The sequence below is a fragment of the Bubalus kerabau genome, chromosome 1 (genome assembly GCF_029407905.1).
Source record: "Bubalus kerabau isolate K-KA32 ecotype Philippines breed swamp buffalo chromosome 1, PCC_UOA_SB_1v2, whole genome shotgun sequence".
NCBI classification, from domain to species: domain Eukaryota; kingdom Metazoa; phylum Chordata; class Mammalia; order Artiodactyla; family Bovidae; genus Bubalus; species Bubalus kerabau.
In genome coordinates, this window is record NC_073624.1 from 209,267,218 (window position 1) to 209,286,179 (window position 18,962).

Here is an 18,962-nt window from a genome sequence, read left to right on the forward strand (position 1 = left end):
TTCAGTCAGTGATTTGGGACAGATGACAGGATGGGGACTGTTTTACCACTGACAAGATTTTAAGATGACTGAAAGAATTTCTCAGCCAGTAACACTGAGCTGCAGGGATTAGAAGAAGGCCTCTTTCCTTTCTCACTAATAGCAGCTCTCTCACTGTCATGAAAGGAGTTTTGTACTCACAGAGTAAGACATGTGGGGACCAAGGAAGTGTATGGTACACTGATGTGATATGTCTGGCTACAGGCTGAAGGCTACCAAATGAGACAGGTTCACCCAATGCTTAAAATGTGGTCAGCTATCATATAATCTCCTGAAGGAGCTACAAAAGCCTCCTCTGACAGAGTCTGGAGGGACCTCAGATGCTGCCCTTATAAGAGCCTGATGCTTATACACATTGATAGGTGGACTCACAGGTCTCAGTTTGGAGACATCTCAAAGTTCCGTCCCCTCCCACCAGACTCTGAGACTTTCCTTCTTCTTCTCAGCCACCTCCCAATTCCCCACTTTGCTCTGCCTGTGAAATCATTCAGTCCCTTCTGAATGCCGTGTTAGGTATAAGAAACTTCCCTTTCACCCTTGGACCATGTTGATTAAAGCAAAGCACTGGAACTGCCTCTCTATTTTCCTCCTCCTGAGTTCTTTCTTCCCAGATGGAAAGATTCATTAACCCTGCCAGTCTCATCTGGGAAGAGGGAACTTTGAAAATAAAAAGCACAGATGTAAATATTTGATAACTCTTGTTTTGTAGCAAGGGTGTTTCCACAGGGACCCACACAAGATACATTTGATTTGTCCTTTGCAATCTTGTTGGAAGGCCACTGAAATGGAGTAAAAAGGTCCAGGGACCTTGGAATGTCATGACTTCTGGAGGAGGAGAAGATTGTATGAGTCCCTGTGTTGGCCACATCTGATTGACAAGCTGAGGTAGAGGTAGAAGGAGGATTTCCTCAATATCCATGCTCTTTATAAGGACAGATGAGGTCTAGGGGCAAGTTGACAAACAGACTGTATTCTGAGAGTGTAAATACTGCACAGGGATGTACATTAAGAATTGAGGAACAAAAGAATTTTTAAAATCAATGCATCCATAACAGAAGGTCACAAGCTCCTTCCCTTTTAACACTTCGCATACCTATTAAATATGAGGCAGCGCACACAGTGATCTCCTTCATCCCCCACTGACTGCACCCTCTCCTGAGCAGAGGGCGAGCATGGAGGAGTAAAGTGATGGTGGGCTACGCATGCCATCTTCCACATCTCAGTGCCCTCCACCCTCTGAGAGGACCTCCAGAATATGGGGATTTGAGGGATGACTTCTACCATGTACATATCTTACTCAGTACAGATCCTGATCCACTATCCTATACCAGTGATGGAAGAAGGAAGAAAAGTCACATATGTGACTATAATTACTATAACATCAGGAATGAGAATCCCTAAGACTGAGCTAGGTGATGTTGATGTGTGCTAGGTTGTATTTCAGAAGTTTGATATAAAATTTGGTGAGTGAAAAATGCACTCATTTTCTCTCTTCTGCCATTTCACTTATTCTTTGCTTTCCTTCCTAATTCATTTTTACTCTTTGATATCTCTTGTCCCTCATATTGTCTTGTTAATCCAGTGTTGAAAAAGTTCTGGAAATATAAACCCTGAGTTGGTTTCCTTCCCCCTAATCCTCAGAAATATCTGAAAATATGACATTCTATACTCTCTAATCCTCTCTCAACTATTTCTCCTATGTAGTTCTCTAAACTCTTCACTTGATCATGGTCCCAAATGTGTGTATTTTCCCTCATTTCATGAGGAGGACATTGAGATGATAATGTCCCAGTGATGATAATGATAACAGGGGATCATAATTCATAAAAATCCAATGGATAACAGTCATTCTCATTGTTGCCAAAATTTTATTATCTGAATAAATAATGCAAAAGCAAGCTACTTTATAACACTGGAAGATTAATGAAAGGTACATGGTGCGTTTCTATCATGATTCAAGGAAAACAGCTCAGAGTGCAGTAAACAGGCTATGGTCAAATTCTCTTGTAGAGCAGTAAAGCATCAATGTGGAGCAATAGGCTTACTCTAACAAAATATTTTCAAATTGCGAAGCATTGGCCTTGGTGGTATGCAGAAGATCCTGACCCACTCAGAGAACACAACATGTGAGGTTCACTTATTCACATAGGCAACTCCACCCGTCTCTACTTCATCCTACCAGACTTCATCTCCTCAATCTTAGCCAGGACTCTTTTAGCATCTTCCGCCACTGTATCAATGAATTTCAAATGTAGAAAGTAGACTTTATAAAACTGGAAAACAGAAGACTGGAGGAGTCCAGTAACTGAGAAAACGAACTCAGCACACTTCTTGACATTGGCTATTATACTGTCATCCTTCACAAGTGAGTTGAAATCTGCGGACTTCATGAGGCTGTAGATCTCTTGCTCAGATGTGCCCAGGTTCTGGGCAATCTGACTGACTGACTCCTCATCCAAACCAAAATGGCTCTGATAAAGTTTCAAGTCCCTCTCCTGTTCAGACAGTTCAAAGCCACAGAATAAAGGCATCAAGGGGATGAAGGCCAAAATGGCTGCCCTGAAGGCTTTCAGCCAGAGCTTCTCCTTGCTTATAGCTCTCTTCATCTCAATCAAAGACTCAGACAAATTTGGCAACAAGAGGAGAGTGGTGTAGCGCTTTTCAGCAGGGAGATCCTGCAGCAGTGTCTCCTGAAGTTTTAGGAAATCAAACTTCTTCGGCTTAAAGTTGGACACCAGGAAGACAGTTGGCTCAGATACAATTTTGCTGAGATTGATCAGGCAGTTGTCTCGGATCTGCTGAAGGACTGTCTCCTTTTTGAAAGATCTGGGTTTGCTTTTCTTTTCATTATATAAATCACTATCCACCTTGGTTCTAACAAAGTAGAATTTTTTCCCCTTCTCCTGAATCTTCTGGGCCAGGAAAGCATCGTTTAAGCTAAACCGTGAGGATGAAATAATGATGAAAAAGTCATAGTTATCATCTCCCACTACTTCTTGATAAGGGTTTGGAAGGGATTCGGGGGTCCCCGTTCCAGGCAGGTCCCAGAAGGTCACGTTGGGATACTTTGGATGTGGATAGGGAGTTTTCTTTCTGGTGGTTGGCACAACTCCAACAGAAGCAGATCCAGCCTCTTCATGACCAATTCCTCGAAAGACATTGATGAAACTGGACTTGCCAGAACCAGATTGCCCAATCACAGCCACATTCAGGGTAGCATTCTCGGTGCTCTGAAGTGCTCTCTGAATCTCATCAGCCACCTCTTTTGGTTGCCCCTTCTCAAAGCCTTTTAGAATACGTTTAAGGGTTTTCTTAGAGAGGATCCCCCCTAGTGTACTGACTAATGTTTTGTAGCCAGACAGAAACTCTGAGGCTAGTTGATTAAAATCATTTTTTTTAATGACGTTTAAGAAGAGTGGATCCATGCCAGTTAACTGAATAATCTGTGGAAAAGAAGAGAGAATTAGGAGATAAGGTGAATGAAGCAACAGAACAGACACAGAGTCGGCTGAGAAAACACACTGGTCTTAACAGACCAGTCCCATCTCTCATGCAGACGCATGTCTCTACAGTTAATTTATTTTCTCTGATGACTTATTTTATTGAAGTATAGTTGATTTATAACATTGTGTTAGTTTCTGGTGTACAACAAAGTGACCCAGTTACACATATATGGATTTATAGGTGGCCCAGTTGTGAAGAATCTGCCTGCCAATTCAGGAGACACAGGAGGCATGGGTTCTATCCCTGAGTTGGGAAGAACTCCTAGAGGAGTAAATGGCAACGCACTCCAGTATTCTTGCCAGGAAAATCCCATGGGCAGAGGAGCCTGGGGGGCTACAGTCCATGGGGTTGCATAGAGTTGAACACAACTTAGCGACTGAACAACAACAGCAATTAATAGTTTATGTTAGCTAATTGCAAACTTCTAATTTATCCTTCTCTCCTCTTCCCCCTTTGGTAAGCCTAAGTTTGTTTTCTATGTCTGTGAGTTTGTTACTGTTTTGTAAATAAGTTCATTTGTATCATATTTTAGATTCCATGTATAAGTGATATCATATGATATTCATCTTTCTCTTTCTGACTTAGTTCACTTAGTGTGGTAATATCTAGGTCCATCTATGTTGCTGCAAATTGCATTTGTTCATTCTTCTTTTATGGCTGAGTAGTATCTCTTGATGGCTTTTGTTTCCACCATTGCAGAAGACACTACCTGTTTTCTATGCTGATAATTTATATGTCCAAAGAGTCAGGACAGTGTGGAAGACAGAATAATGGTTCCTAAGATGTCCACATTATGAACTCCATAATTTGGGAGTGTGCTGCTTTACAAAGCAAAAAGCACTTTTTACTTGCCATTAGTTTTTAATTCCACTGCTAGACAAAGCCTAATGCTTAACCTGTCCATGTTTGATTATTGCAGGTAAAAATATCATCTAAAAATTTGAGGACAAGAATAAAGGCTTAGTGTATTCAGTAGTTTTTGAAGGTAATTAAGTTAATGACGCTCAGATGAGAAGATTATCTTGGCTTATCCAAATGGGCTAAATATAATCACAGGAATCACAGGCAAGATGGAGGCAGGGCCAAATGCTGAAAAGAAGATAGGATAATAGAGCAGAGGTTGGAGTGAAGATCTAGGAAGATGGAGGAAAGGCAATGAGCCAAGGATTGTCAGGTAACTTCTAGAGGCTGAAGTAGACAAGAAAATAGATTATCTCCTGGAGCCTCCAGATAGAACAGGCCCTGCTGACACTTTGATTGTAGCTCCTTAAGATTCATTTTGACTGCTCATCTCCAGATCTATAATAGAATTAATTTGTTACACATCAAGGGGAAACTAATATAGACAGTCTATACTGTCATGACCCCTGAATACAGAGACCAGCACCTTTCCATTCTGCAGGAAGAATCACTTAGGTGAAGATGTTAGTGAGCACAGAAGGCTTCCAGAAGGACCTCATTTCCAATAACCTGCAGCAAATCAGGATGGGACCTAGCTTGTGGGAGAGGCAGGAAGCAGAGACAAGTCCACCAGGTGGTGACCACCAGGACATATGTTCCAAACATGTGTTATAAAATCTGTTTCCCATATGTCCTGGAGAACAACCAAAAACACAGTCATTGTCATATAGCTGCCCAGTGGGAGCTTAATATCTATTTACCTCACTTCATAGACCAATATGGGTAGAATGTAAAATGTGTAACAAGAAGCTGTAGAGGAAGTACATAAGAGTTCTAATTTTCCCTACCCAGTTCAGCACAGGTTTGAAACATGGGTATCTACTGAAACCGAGATAATTTAAAGAAGTTATTAATATTACATCGATGGAATCTCCTATCATTTACTATGAGCAAGGACAGTTATATCAAGAAAGCGTGATTTAAGAAATATTTATACACATAAGGTTGTCTCAGGAATTACCAGTGGGCTCTGTCCATTAGGGTTGTGCTGAATGCTCTCCACCCCCATCCTACATATTGAGCAAGGACAATCTTAAAAAAGTAAGGAAAATCATAATTCTCAAATATAAAATAAATACATGTTAAGGATTTTACTAACTAATGACTTATGAAGGAAGTGAGCAGATGTTACTGCTAGTTGAATGAATACTCAGGAAGAGATACAATTATAGTTCAAGAATATTGAAATGAATGTCAAAGTGAGACAAGAATGCTGTTTTCTAAGGAGAGGGTGGGAAGTCTATTGAACTGTAACAGACAGATTTTATATATGTCTGCTGCTCTCATAAATTCACAGGTGAAATTAATACTCAAAGTGATTGTATTAGTAAATGGAACTTGCAAGTTGCCCGGGTCATGCAGGCAGAGCCATCACGAATGGATTAGTGCCCTCATAAAAGAGACCTCAGAGATCTAGCTTAACCCTTCTGTCACATGACTTTACAGGAAAAGGCACCCACCTAGGAAGTGTGCTCTCATCAGACACCTAATCTATAGTTGCCTTGATCTTGGTTTCCGATTTTCCAAAAATAAGAGAAATAGTTTTCTTTTAAACTAGGGATCCCAGTCTGTGGTATTTTGTCATGGCCTGCATGGATTTAGAAAATGGCAAAGAAAATAATTACTTTTCATTCCTCTTAATTATCAAAACTCAGAGAGATTTAAATAGCTCTATGATAATAAGGCTAGAGGAGAAGGCAATGGCACTCCACTCCAGTACTCTTGCCTGAAAAATCCCATGGACGGAGGAGCCTGGTAGGCTGCAGTCCATGGGGTCGCTAAGAGTCGGACACGACTGAGCGACTTCACTTTCACTTTTCACTTTCATGTATTGGAGGAGGAAATGGCAACCCACTCCAGTGTTCTTGCCTGGAGAATCCCAGGGACGGGGGAGCCTGGTGGGCTGCCGTCTATGGGGTCGCACAGAGTCGGACACGACTGAAGCAACTTAGCAAGCAAGCAAGCAAGCATTAAGGCTAGAATCAGAAAACTCTCAATGTACATCAAACATTACATAATTTACCATTGGTGAAAGCAGTAAACATTCTCTTATTCCAAATTTTCTTACAACTTTTTCAATTTAAAAAAGGAGAAGAAAAGGCATCTTTAAACACCAGGGTTATCTGTTTTCCAAAGAGGTTGGCATGAACTTCTGGATGGAATTTCAGCTCTCTACCAGCCACCCCTGCCCTCAGTCCTTCAAGCACAAAGCCAGAATTAGCCACTGCAGATATACAGCATGCTTCCTCACCAGTTCTAGAGAGAAAACAGGTTTCCTATGACAGAGCAGATCCAAATGTTTCCATGAAAACAGCAGATGCTGCACAGGAACACTTCCCAGAACTGTTTTTACCAGGAAATGCCATCAGAGTGTGCTTCTGTGCTCACTGTAAAGAACAAGGCTTAGCAAGTCTCTGTGCTCCCTGGGTAATGAGGCCTGAATGGGAGGCATCAGGAAGCCTCTAACCTAAACGTCTCTCTCAGGAAGAATCTGAGCAAACTCTGGGAGATAGTGGAGGACAGAGGAGCCTGTCATGCTGCAGTCCATGGGGCTGCAAAGGATCAGACACGACTTAATGCCTAAACAACAACAGGAAGATGTGGTTGATATTTTAGAACTCACATTTTGAAAAAAAAAATGGGAGGAACTTCCATACCATGTATGGTATATTTTATACATCATGAAAATAAACAAAGCATATTTTATACTGCACTTTGGTGCCAGCATAGAGATAAAGCAACTGACCCTCAGAACACAACATTGATCCTTATGTTTGACTCAAGCATGTGTGGAATCGTGTTTAATAGGAGACATATATGGCACATAAGTGAGTAAAGAAGGTACTGTGTAGTCATGGAGCTGGAAAAATTGGTTATCCTGGTTATCCATATGGAGAATGTTACTGATTCTCTATTTCTATCACTATTGATAATCCACTCTAGAAGGAGAATAAAGACTGAAATTTCAAATGGAAAACTCTAGAAGAAAATATAACTGATCTTAGAGTAAAAAAATTTCTTAAACAAGATACCCAGATGATAGCTGTATAAAAAAAGATTGACAACTGAGGTGCTTAGACTACATTAAAATGAAAAGCTTCTTTTCATGAAAAGAAATGCTTAAGGGGGGGTACAAATTTCTTTAGACACATGGAGAAGATATTTGCACAAATGTGTTAGACTAAAAATCAATGCAAAGAAGATATTTTAAAAATGGTAGAAACACTAAAAAGCAAGACAATCTAGTATGGAAGTGGAAGAGAGGAATAAACAGATCTTTCTCAGAAAAGGAAAAGGGAAAAAAAACCACCTGTGATCAGTAAGCACACAGAAACTTTAACAGCCTCCTTAGTAATGCTGCTGCTGCTGCTAAGTCGCTTCAGTCGTGTCCGACTGTGTGACGCCATAGACGGCAGCCCACCAGGCTCCCCCGTCCCTGGGATTCTCCAGGCAAGAGCACTGGAGTGGGTTGCCATTTCCTTCTCCAATGCAGGAAAGTGAAAAGTGAAAGTGAAGTCGCTCAGTTGTGTCTGACTGTTAGCGACCCCATGGACTGCAGCCTACCAGGCTCCTCCATCCATGGGATTTTCCAGACAAGAGTACTGGAGTGGGGTGCCATTGCCTTCTCTGCCATTGTTATGCATAGGTTAATAAACACTATGTTTTAGTAACACGATGTTGAAATTAAAATGTATAAACAGAAGTTAGTAAAAACAATAGGAAAAAAAAGTAGAATACCTTTTATATCAAAGAGTGTTCTTCCTATATTTTCTTCAAAGAGTTTTATAGTATTTGGCAGGCTTTCTAAAGAAACATTTCTCTAAGAAAGGCATACAGATGGGTAAAAAGAACATGAAACTATGCTCAGCATCACTAAACAAGAGAAATATAGATCAAAACTACAATGAGGTATCACCTCACACCAGTCAGAATGGTCATCATCAAAAAATCCACAAACAATAAATGCTGGAAAGCGTATGGAGAAAAGGGAACCCTCCTATACTGTTGGTGTGATTGTGAACTGTCATAGCCACTAAGATGAATGGTATGGAGGTTCCTTAAAAAACTAAAAATAGAGCTACCATATGATCTTGGGAAAGGAGTACGTCAAGGCTGTATGTTATCACCCTGCTTATTTAACTTATATGCAGAGTACATCATGCAAAATAACAGGCTAGATGAAGCACAGACTAGAATCAAGAATGCTGGGAGAAATAACAATAACCTCACATATGCAGGTGACACCACCCTTATGGCAGAAAGCGAAGAAGAACTAAAGAGCCTCTGGATGAAAGTGAAAGAGGAGAGTGGAAAAACTGGCATAAAACTAAACATTCAAAAACTAAGATCATGGCCTCCAGTCCCATCACTTCATGCCAAATAGATGGGAAAACAATGGAGACAGTGAGAGACTTTATTTTTGGGGGATCCAAAATCACTGTAGATGGTGACTGCAGCCATGAAATTAAAAGACACTTGCTCCTTGGAAGAAAAGCTACCACCAACCTAGACAGCATATTAAAGAGCAGAAACATTACTCTGCCAACAAAAGTCCATCTAGTCAAAGCTATGATTTTTCCTGTAGTCATGTATGGATGTGAGAGTTGGACCATAAAGAAGGCTGAGCACTGAAGAACTGATGCTTTTGAACTGTGATGTTGGAAAAGACTCTTGAGAGTACCTTGGACTGCAAGGAGATCCAACCAGTCCATTCTAAAGGAGATCAGTCCTTAATATTCATCGGAAGGACTGATGTTGAAGCTGAAACTCCAATACTTTGGCCACCAGAGGCGAAGAGCCCACTCATTGGAAAAGACCCTGATACTGGGAAAGATTGAAGGCAGGAAAAGAAGAGGACTACAGAGGATGTGATGGCATCACCGACTCGATGGACATGAGTTTGAGTAAACTCCAGGAGATGGTGATGGACAGGGAAGCCTGTTGTGCTGCAGTCCATGGGGTCACAAAGAGTCGGACATGACTGAGCAACTGAATTGAACTGATGATCTAGCAGCCCCACTCCTGGGCAAATATCTGGAGAAAACCATAATTCAAAAAGATACATGCACCCCAGTGTTCGTTGCAGCACTATTTACAATAGCCAGGACTTGGAAGCAACCTAAATGTCCCTCAACAGAGGACTAGAAGATGTTGTACATATAATCTATGGACTATTACTCTGCCATAAAAGCAAAATAATGCTTTTGCAGCAACATGAATGCAAATAGAAATGATCATACTAAGCAAAGTCAGAAAAACAAAAGACAGAACCAAAGCTATCACTTATATGTGGAACCTAAAGTATGGTGCAAATGAACCTATCTATGAAACAGAAACAGATTCACAAACATAAGGAACAGACTTGTGGCTGCCAGGGGGAGGGTGCAGGGGAAGGAAGTACTGGGAATTTGGGAATAGCAGATGTAAACTATGATATATAGGATGGATAAGCAACAGGGTCCTATTATATGGCACAGGAAACTATATTCAATATCCTATGATAAATCATAATAGGAAAGAATATATAGAAAAGAATGTCTATATGTATATAACTGTCATTTTTCTGTACAGCAGAGATTGGAGAAACATTGTAAATCAACTATGTGTCAATAAAAAGCTAAATTAAAATTACTTAACTAAATAACTAATAAGGATTTATTGTATAGCACAGGAAATGCTACTCAATACTCTGTAACGGTCTATGTGGGAAAAAAAACCTAATAAAGAGTGGATATATGTAAAAGTATTTACAGATTAACTTTGCTGTACACCTGAAACTAACACAGCATTGTAAATCAATAAAAATTTTTTAAAAGGTAGAATACCCTTAAATATATTTTCAAGAAAACATAACAAACTATTGTTTGGGCAGGCATATTAAGTGATAACATAACAAATGAAACAAAGCTATCAAACACATACTTTATGAAGTTGTTACCCAAGGGCTGGTGACAGAGCATGGAGTAAATAGGAACATATAAGAAGGTATAGTCATTGAAGGTGTTCTGTTTCTTGGAATGGTTGTACAGTGTGTAGGTGATAAAGGATTTTAAAAAAGAAAATATCTCAGTTCTTTGCACATTGTTGCTGCATTTATTCTTTCATCTGTAGTCATGAATCTCTCCCTCCTTCCCTAGTTTGGGAATATTCTGTCTGACATACAGAGACAATCAATGTTATGATGGAAAAAGGAAAACTGAGGAATTCTTAAAGGAGGTGGTGGGGACAAGAGATTGGCATTCTAGGAAAAAAAAACTGCAAGGCAAAGATGAAAACACGATGAACTTGACAACTAGCTATGGATTCAGATGAACACACACCGACACCGAATGAAAGACCTCAGTATTAAAAATACTGTTCAGGTTTCCTCAGGGCTGGGCTGGTCCTTATTTTGAGGGTCACTCCAAGTCTCACGCCCCATTTGCTAGACTCTGGTAGGAGTGGCCATTTCTCAGTGGGCTGGGGCATGATGTCCCTGAATGCACACCTCACAATCAATAGTCAGACTTTGTAGCCCTAGGTCGAGTAAGATCACATAAATCTTCCTAAGGACAAGAGATGACACAATTTGTCAGGGTCACTACTGGGCACCTACAGAGTCGAGCTGTTCCTTGGACAAAAACACTGCTTCTGCTTCTTCAGGAGGAACTCCTAACAGGCCCCGTCAGGGGTCTGTGAGCCTCTGCAAAGATGCCTTCTTCCCACACAGAGTAGGAATCCAAAGTAGAATCTAGGCAGAGTCCACAAGAGACATACCAAGGTTGCTTGCTGACTGCACTGTAGAGTCACATTTTGAAAAGCTTTTCTATGTTTGGATTCCACTTTCAAGGCTAATCTGGCCATTAAATGCCTGAAATGGTTTGGGACTGGGTTCAAAGGAATTCACAGGGTCCAGGAAGGAGACCAGATTCAGCTTCTTTTGCCCCTACCACCTCCTTTCATGTTCCCCCACCTTTCGACAAACACTTTTAACCCATAAGATGCTTAAATGTCATCCCTTCACAACTAGAACTAGGCAGGCTGGAGTGTGGACCATGAGGCTGAGTGCCAGGCCTCCATTTTAGTCCAGACTAGGCTCGCGGATTCAGTAAGAAAAACAGGGAACAGGAGGAAATGGAAGAATGTTGTGTCAGTCTGAATGTGGGCTGGAAAAGATTCCAGACACAGAGTATTGCAGAAGGAAGTGAGTTTACTAAGCACAACGAGCACTGCATATATGTACCACAACTTCTTTATCCATTCATCTGTTGGTGGACATTTAGGTTGCTTCCACATCCTAGCTATTGTAGGTAGTGTTACAATGAACGTTGGTACATGTGTCTTTTTCAGTTATGATTTTCTCAGAGTATAGGCCCAGTAGTGGGATTTTGGGGTCATATGGTAGTTTATGGGGCTTCCCAGGTGGTGCTAATGGTAAACAAACTGCCTGCCAATGCAGAGACATGAGAGATGCAGGTTCAGTCCCTGGGTTGGGAAGATCCCCTGGAGGAGGGCATGGCAATCCACTCCAGGATTCTTGCCTGGAGAATCCCATGAACAGAGGAGCCTGGCAGGCTACAGTCCATTGGGTTGCAAAAAGTCAAACATAACTGAAGCAACTTAACACGTATGCATGGTAGTTTTATTCCTCTTTGTTTTAAGGAATCTGCATAGTGTTCTCCATAGTGGTTGTATCCACTTACATTCTCATCAACAGTGCAAAAGAGTTCCCTCTTCTCCAAACCCCCTCCAGCCATTTTTATGGCTGAGTAATCAGCCATAAAGAAGAACTCATTTTTAAAAGTGAACTCATTTTATGGTTAGTAATCAGCCATGAAAAGGAACTCATTAGAAGTCAGTTCTAATGTGTGAATGAACCTAGAGCCTGTATAACAATACAGAGTGGAGTAAATGAGAAAGAGAAAAACAAACATTGTGTATTAATATTTATATATGGAATCTGGAAAGAGTGTATTGATGAACCTGTTTGCAGGGCAGCAGTGGAGATGCAGACATAGCAGACTTGTGGACACGATGGGGGAAGGAGAGGGTGGGACAAATCAAGGGAGTAGCACTGAAACATATACTTTACCATATGTGAGAAAGATAACCAGTGGGAATTAGATGTATGATGCAGGGAGTTCAAACCTGGTGCTCTGTGACAATCTAGAGGGGTGGGATTGGGTGGGAGGCATGAGGGTGGCTTAAGGGAGTGGGGATATATGTATACCTATGGCTGATCCATGTTGATGTATGGCAGAAATCAATATAATATTGTAAGGCAATTACTGTCCAATTAAAAATAAATAAATTAATTTAAAAAAGAAAGTTACTCTGGACACCTGCTTCCAAATGACATAGAAATATCTTTTATTTAGAATTAAATCTTCTGATTTAGACCACAAATTCAGCAACCACGGGACTACCATTTCTTGTCTGGGATTTGCAGCTGTGTATTTCAGCTATGGTCCAGCAGCAGGGGTGTTCTCTTTTATAAAAAAAAAAAAAAAGAAGAAGAACAAGAGGGGTAATGTGGGTGCTGTGAGCACAGCGGCTGACCTCCTGACAGACAAGGGAGACAATGGGACACCGTTAGAACAGCAGGCAGGCTCAAGGGAGAACTGACACTTTTCATGGGTTAGTAGCTTATTTTTATGGTCTCAAGACAAAGAAAAATACTGCTGGAAGGGTTGCATTAAGTGATTTGTTAGGGTGCTAGAGAGTGTGTCCTGGGCTGGGCATTTTGCCTAATTTGTGGTCAGAAAGTTGGCCTGTAAGGATCAGAGGGGATTTCGGCAATGGTTACATGGGGATCAGTCAATTTTGGAGATGACCTTGATTCTGGGCTCTACTTCTGTGGCATTTGTGTAAGGCTTCCCACCTTTGGCCTTGGGAGAGGACTCCATAGAGGATAGGTATAAAAAGAGTTGCTTAGAGCCCTCAGGCTGTGGTGTGGACCAGCAGTTTTCAGCCTCATTTTACTCAGAAAACACTCTGCAACTGGTTTAACTATAAAAGCATTTGCTCAAGTAGGAAAGGGGTGGAGTCTGTGAATTACTCTGCAAGTGCTTGCTAAGATTTTCAGTGGCAGTGATAACAGTTCGGTGGTGACTGACATGGCTAGACTTCTAATATTTTCGTCTTCTTTGGGCATAACATGTTCAGGGGGAGGCAAGTATATCTGGACATCAATACGTTCTCTGAAATTCAGAGGCAAAGTACACAGCTCCTGGTTTGCAGAGGCAAGGAATGACTCAGAAAATATCCTGTCTCCAGGTCCCAATCAGGTAGACAAAATTCCAAACAGTCTAATAAACAATTTCCAGATGGTTATAGAGTTGAAATCTCAACTGCCCTGGTTCAGTCCCTCCTCCAACTGAGGCAGTTGCTTCAGGGAGAGGAAAAGAGGCAGCTTCTCCTCTCTTTCTCTTTCTTTCTCCAGCTTCTCTTTTCTTTCTTTCTCCCATTATAAGAATAGGAGCTGACTGAGAGGATGACACTAGCATCAGGGATCTTAGCCTGGAAGCAGGGCATTTAAATGTTTTAAAAAACATGTGACTCTTAAGGGATACAAAGGAAGGAACTCTGAGCAATGAGAAGACTTTCTGTTTCAAAGTGAAAGAAAAATAAGATGAATGACCAGTGTAGGGGAGCAAAATTACCACCCCAAAATGTTTCTCTGGTATTAGGATTATTTTAGATTGTTTATTTTTCAGAAACAGAACGCTCAGGAAGCTTTCTTTTTCACCTCCCCCTTAACTGCTTAAAAGCATTTAGATAGGGGGCTTTCTCCAAGAAAGGAGCTATCACCAGAGGTAACTAAAACCAGTAGGAGCTGGGCATAGTAGTCTGGGAAATTGGCCAAGGCCTATTTGCTCACATTCTGCTCTGTGTCCCGCTGTCTCTATGTGGCAAGACAACTACTTGTTTACCAGACTTTTGCTCTTCCCATTACTATGTGCATTGTCTTCCTCACCTTTGAAGTACTAGCCCCCTAAACCCACCAACTTTGCTCAGAATGAATACATTCTGATTGTCTGATTGCCTCTGAGTCTCATATTCTTCTAGAGCCACCCCCCTTACCTATGTATAGTAATTGTTTTTGCTTTTTTTTCCTCCTGTTAATTTATCTCATGTCAATTTACTTCTTAGACCAGCTACAAGAACCTAGAAAGGTAGAAGAAAAACTTTTCTGCCCCCAAATCATTTTTTTTTAAAAACTAAAGCAGTTTAAAAACTGTGGCTGACCAATCTTGTTTTGTTTGCACTTCCCCACTGCAAACTGAGATCTATAATTGGGTGTGTCTATGTTGTAAGGGAACAAAATATGCTGCCCCAAATGTGTCTCCTTGGCATTAGGGTTATCTAGAATAATTAATTTTAAGAAACCAAAGACTCAAGAAGAGCTTTTACCTTCACCTTAACTGCCTTAAAGAATTTAGATAAACGGCCTATTCTAGGAAGGAGAACTATCACCAGAGATACTACAGAGTATGTGCTAGGTAGACTAGACTTGGGGAAACTTAGCAAGACCTATTTGATCGAAGTCTTCTCTGTCTCCCATTGTTTTCTGCCTGGCATGGCAAACATTTACCAAACATTTACCAAACATTTGTTTTTTCATCTTTCTAAAATTGATTTTCCCCTTTGAAGTCCTAGGCTCCTACCTTTCTCCTGAAATCCAAATGGCATATAAACACCAGTTGCCTGAATGTCTGTGGGCTATATATTATGGAGTCCCCGAACATAGAAAATTTAATTTGTTTTTTCCTCATATTAATCTGTCTCATGTCATTTTAGTTGTGAGACCAGCCCAATGCACTCACAAGTGTAGAAGAAAATTATTGCCTCCCCTAAAACAGGCTCAGTCCTGCTGCTGCTCCACATACATTCACCATTTAGGTTTTCTTACCCTGTCCCATGTTGTCCAGCACCACCTCTGTGCTGAAGGTGCTGAAGTCTTCCCTAACCTCACTCACATATATCCCACTGTTTACACAGTATCTCCCACTTGTGTGTCTAGAATGATCTTTAATAACTGAACAAGGCCAAACCTAACTCAAGTCCCCATCCCTTGCCTTCTATAGTCTTCTCCCTTCCAGGTAATGTCAGTGCCACCGTTTGTTTGCACATGGGGTCATCCACATAATTGTCTTTCACTCTTATCTCATATCTACAATCCTCTGACCTCCCCAAGTCTATCTGGAATCCAGTTACTCTGCTTATTTCCATCATCATTGCCTAGCCCTGGGCAGTTCTCAGCTTGTCACTCACTCTCTTGACCACCTGAGAAGGATGACCAGGTCTTCTGCACCAACTCTCAGCTTTCCACCAGCCAGCTCTGCCCTTCAGGCCTCCAAGCAGAAGGACAGCATCCCATCACTTCAAGTACAAAGAATTTGCTCACTTACCAGTTGAAAGAGGAAAGATATTTCTGATCAGAGCTCAGATCTGAAAGTTTCCACTAAGTGAGCAGAAAATGCAGTCTGGTGAATCGCTCCCTGCAGCGCCCAGCAGAGGAACACTCCAGAGAGCTGTCCTTGTCCAGGCAAATGCAGACAGAGTAGAGAGCAAGGACATGTAAACCTCTAGCCTGCCTGGGAAATGACGTCCAGGATGGGAGGCAGTAGAGAATATAAGAGCCTGTGGCTTGAGCCCTTCCTTGGGAGTGGGAAAAAAAGATGATAGTTGATAACCCACATTTCTAGGAAATGAAAATGAAACCATGGCAATCATGTTTATGTCTTTTTCTACAGCAGAAATATTTCCCAGAAAAGAAAAATACAAGAGTGTAACTTTAGGAAGCTCAGTGATTAAGGAGAGGGCACAGAGGTACTAGGGGCGAGGAAAGGCAGGTTTCCAAGGATCCCTGGGAGGTCACCTAATGAAGACACCCAGGGGAGCACAAGGGACAGGGAAGGAGGAAGGCTGTGAGCAACTTTTCAAAGCTTCCAATGAGTGAGGGAGAAACATTTCTCTAACCTTTCTCTGTCTTTATTTTTTTTCTTGATTTTATATTTTATATTCATAATCACAGAAAACTAGCCAATCTGTTCACACGGACCACAGCTGTGTCTAACTCAATGAAACTAAGCCATGCCGTGTGGGGCCACTCAAGACGGACGGGTCATGGTGGAGAGGTCTGACAGAATGTGGTCTTCTCTAAGTTTTTTCTGTCTTTATGTTTTTTTTCTTACTTTTAAATTTTATATTGGAGTATACCCAATTAACAATGTTGTGGTAGTTTCAGGTACACAGCAAAGGGCCTCAACCATACATATACACGTACTCATTCTCCCTCATGTCCTTCTGTTCTTTTGTCATTAGGAGCCCTATACCTGACTGCCACATAGTCAAACCTGAATTGGATTACTCTGGCAGTCATGGGGTTCCTAAATTCATGTGGAAGATTAAGGGGAAAATACCAAATTTTTTAAGAAAAAAGAATAAATGGGAAGGTTTGCCATACCATTTATGGCATATTTTCATGTATATTTTAATACACTGTAAAAAGAAACAAAGTATATATTAATGCTGTACTTGGAAACAGCACAAGAATGAACTAACAGACCTATAGAACACAGTACTGAGCCTTGTGTCAGACTCAGGCATGTATGAAATTCTGGGGAATGGAAGAAGTGCATGGCATTTCAGTGGGTAAAGAAAGCACTGTCTAACAAATGGAGTTTGACAAACTAGTTATCCATGTGGAAAAAGGTACTGCCCCACCTTTACATCACTTTTGATAATCAACTCTGGAAGGTGGAAAGGTCTAAGTTTCAAGTGGTACATTCTAGAAGAAAATATAGTTGATCTTAGGGTATATATACCCTTTTTCTTAAACCAGAGACCCAGGTGCCAGACACCCAAGTGATAGCTATATAGTAAAGACTGACAAATGAGGTGCCTTTGACTACATTAATAAGAAAAAATTCTGTTCGTGAAAAGAAATGTTTAAGGACAGTAAAAATTAAAGAATTTCCAAAAACCTGGAGAAGATATTTGTATACATGATGTCAACTAAGGATCAATAGGAAAAAGGTATATTTGAAATTTCAGAAACCACTGAGCGCATGAGAAACAATCTAGTGTAGAAGTGGGCAAAAGACATTAACAGACCATTCTCTGAAAGAAGAACAAAAACAAAACAAAACATGTCTGGCCAATAAACATAGATAGCTTAGCAGCCTTCTTAGTAATTAGAAAAATGTAAATCTGTGCAAAATGAGATGACACTCTACATCAATTCAGCTGGAAACATAGAAGTTTGATAATATAGGGTATTAGTGAGAATGTGGATCAGTAGGATCTCTGAAACATAGTTGCTGAGAATATAAATCAAAATAATCACTTTGATCAATTAAAAATAATAAAATTTAAAAGGTTACAATCACTTTGAAAAAAACAATATGGTTTAATTTTATAAAAGTTGTGCATTCATACACCTTGGATCACAGCATCTCCACTCCTAAGAATCACTATGCACAAAAGTACAGGGAATGTGTAGCGGTGTGTTCCTAATAGTGGACTTCATAATTGTGGGAAAAGATGATAGCCATTGACAGAGAATAGAAAAGTAAAAAAAAAAATAAATAGAGCTCTACAGCACTGAAAGGACTTGAGTCATAGCTTGCTGCTGCTGCTGCTAAGTCGTGTCTGACGGCGTATTAAAAAGCAGAGATATCACTTTGCCAACAAAGGTCCATAGTCAAAGCTAGGTTTTTCCAGTCATCATATATGAATGTGAGAGTTGGACCATGAAGAAGGCTGAATACCCCAAAATTGATGCTTTTGAATTGTGGTGCTGGAGAAGACTCTTGAGAGTCCCATGGACAGCAAGGAGATCAAATCAGTCACTCTTAAAGGAAATCAACCCTGGATATTCATTGGAAGGACTGATGTTAAAGCTGAAGATCCAACACGTTGGCAGCCTGATGTGAAGAGCTAACTTATTGGAAAACATACTGATGCTGGGAAAGACTGAGGGCAAAAGGATAAGAAGGCAGCAAAGGATTAGATGGTTAGATAGCATCATTGACTAAATGGACACCAATTTGAGCAAACTCCAGGAGATAGTGAAGGACAGGGAAACCTGGCATGCTGCAGTCCATGGGGTCACAAAGACATGACTTAGGGACTGAACAACAGCAAAAGGCCTCTAAGAGGTCTTTTTGCATCTTAGTGGTTTGACTCTCTGTTGAGATACAGTTTATTGGTGGTCAAATGATGGATTCTTTTAAAATCAAGTAAGTAAGTAAGTAAGTGTTAGTCACTCAGTTGTGCCCAACTCTTTGTGACCCCATGGACTGCAGCTCACCAGGTTCCTCTGTCCATGAGATTTTCCAGGCAAGGATACTGGAATGGGTTGCCATTTCCTTCTCCAGGGGATCTTCCCAACCCAGGGATTTTACCAACTGAGCTGCCAGGGAATAACTCTCTGTTTTCAGGCTGTGACTAATTTTTTAGTTGACAGTTTTGGC

At 40.8% G+C, this 18,962-nt stretch overlaps 1 protein-coding gene across 1 annotated transcript; it reads right to left on the reverse strand.

Moving 5' to 3' along the window:
- Positions 1-1,893: 1,893 nt before the first annotated feature.
- LOC129631212 (T-cell-specific guanine nucleotide triphosphate-binding protein 2-like) lies at positions 1,894-16,089 on the reverse strand. The gene is made up of 2 exons (XM_055552066.1): positions 15,894-16,089; positions 1,894-3,482 (listed from the first exon to the last, which is right to left on the reverse strand). The coding sequence occupies exon 2, from the start codon at positions 3,462-3,464 to the stop codon at positions 2,205-2,207; it is 1,260 nt and encodes a 419-aa protein (XP_055408041.1). The 5' UTR covers positions 3,465-3,482; positions 15,894-16,089; the 3' UTR covers positions 1,894-2,204.
- Between the last annotated feature and the right edge of the window lie 2,873 nt (positions 16,090-18,962).

Excerpts from the sequence above, each read along its gene's own strand:
- LOC129631212 (XM_055552066.1), bottom strand. The coding sequence starts at position 3,464 with ATGGATCCACTCTTCTTAAACGTCATTAAAAAAAATGATTTTAATCAA.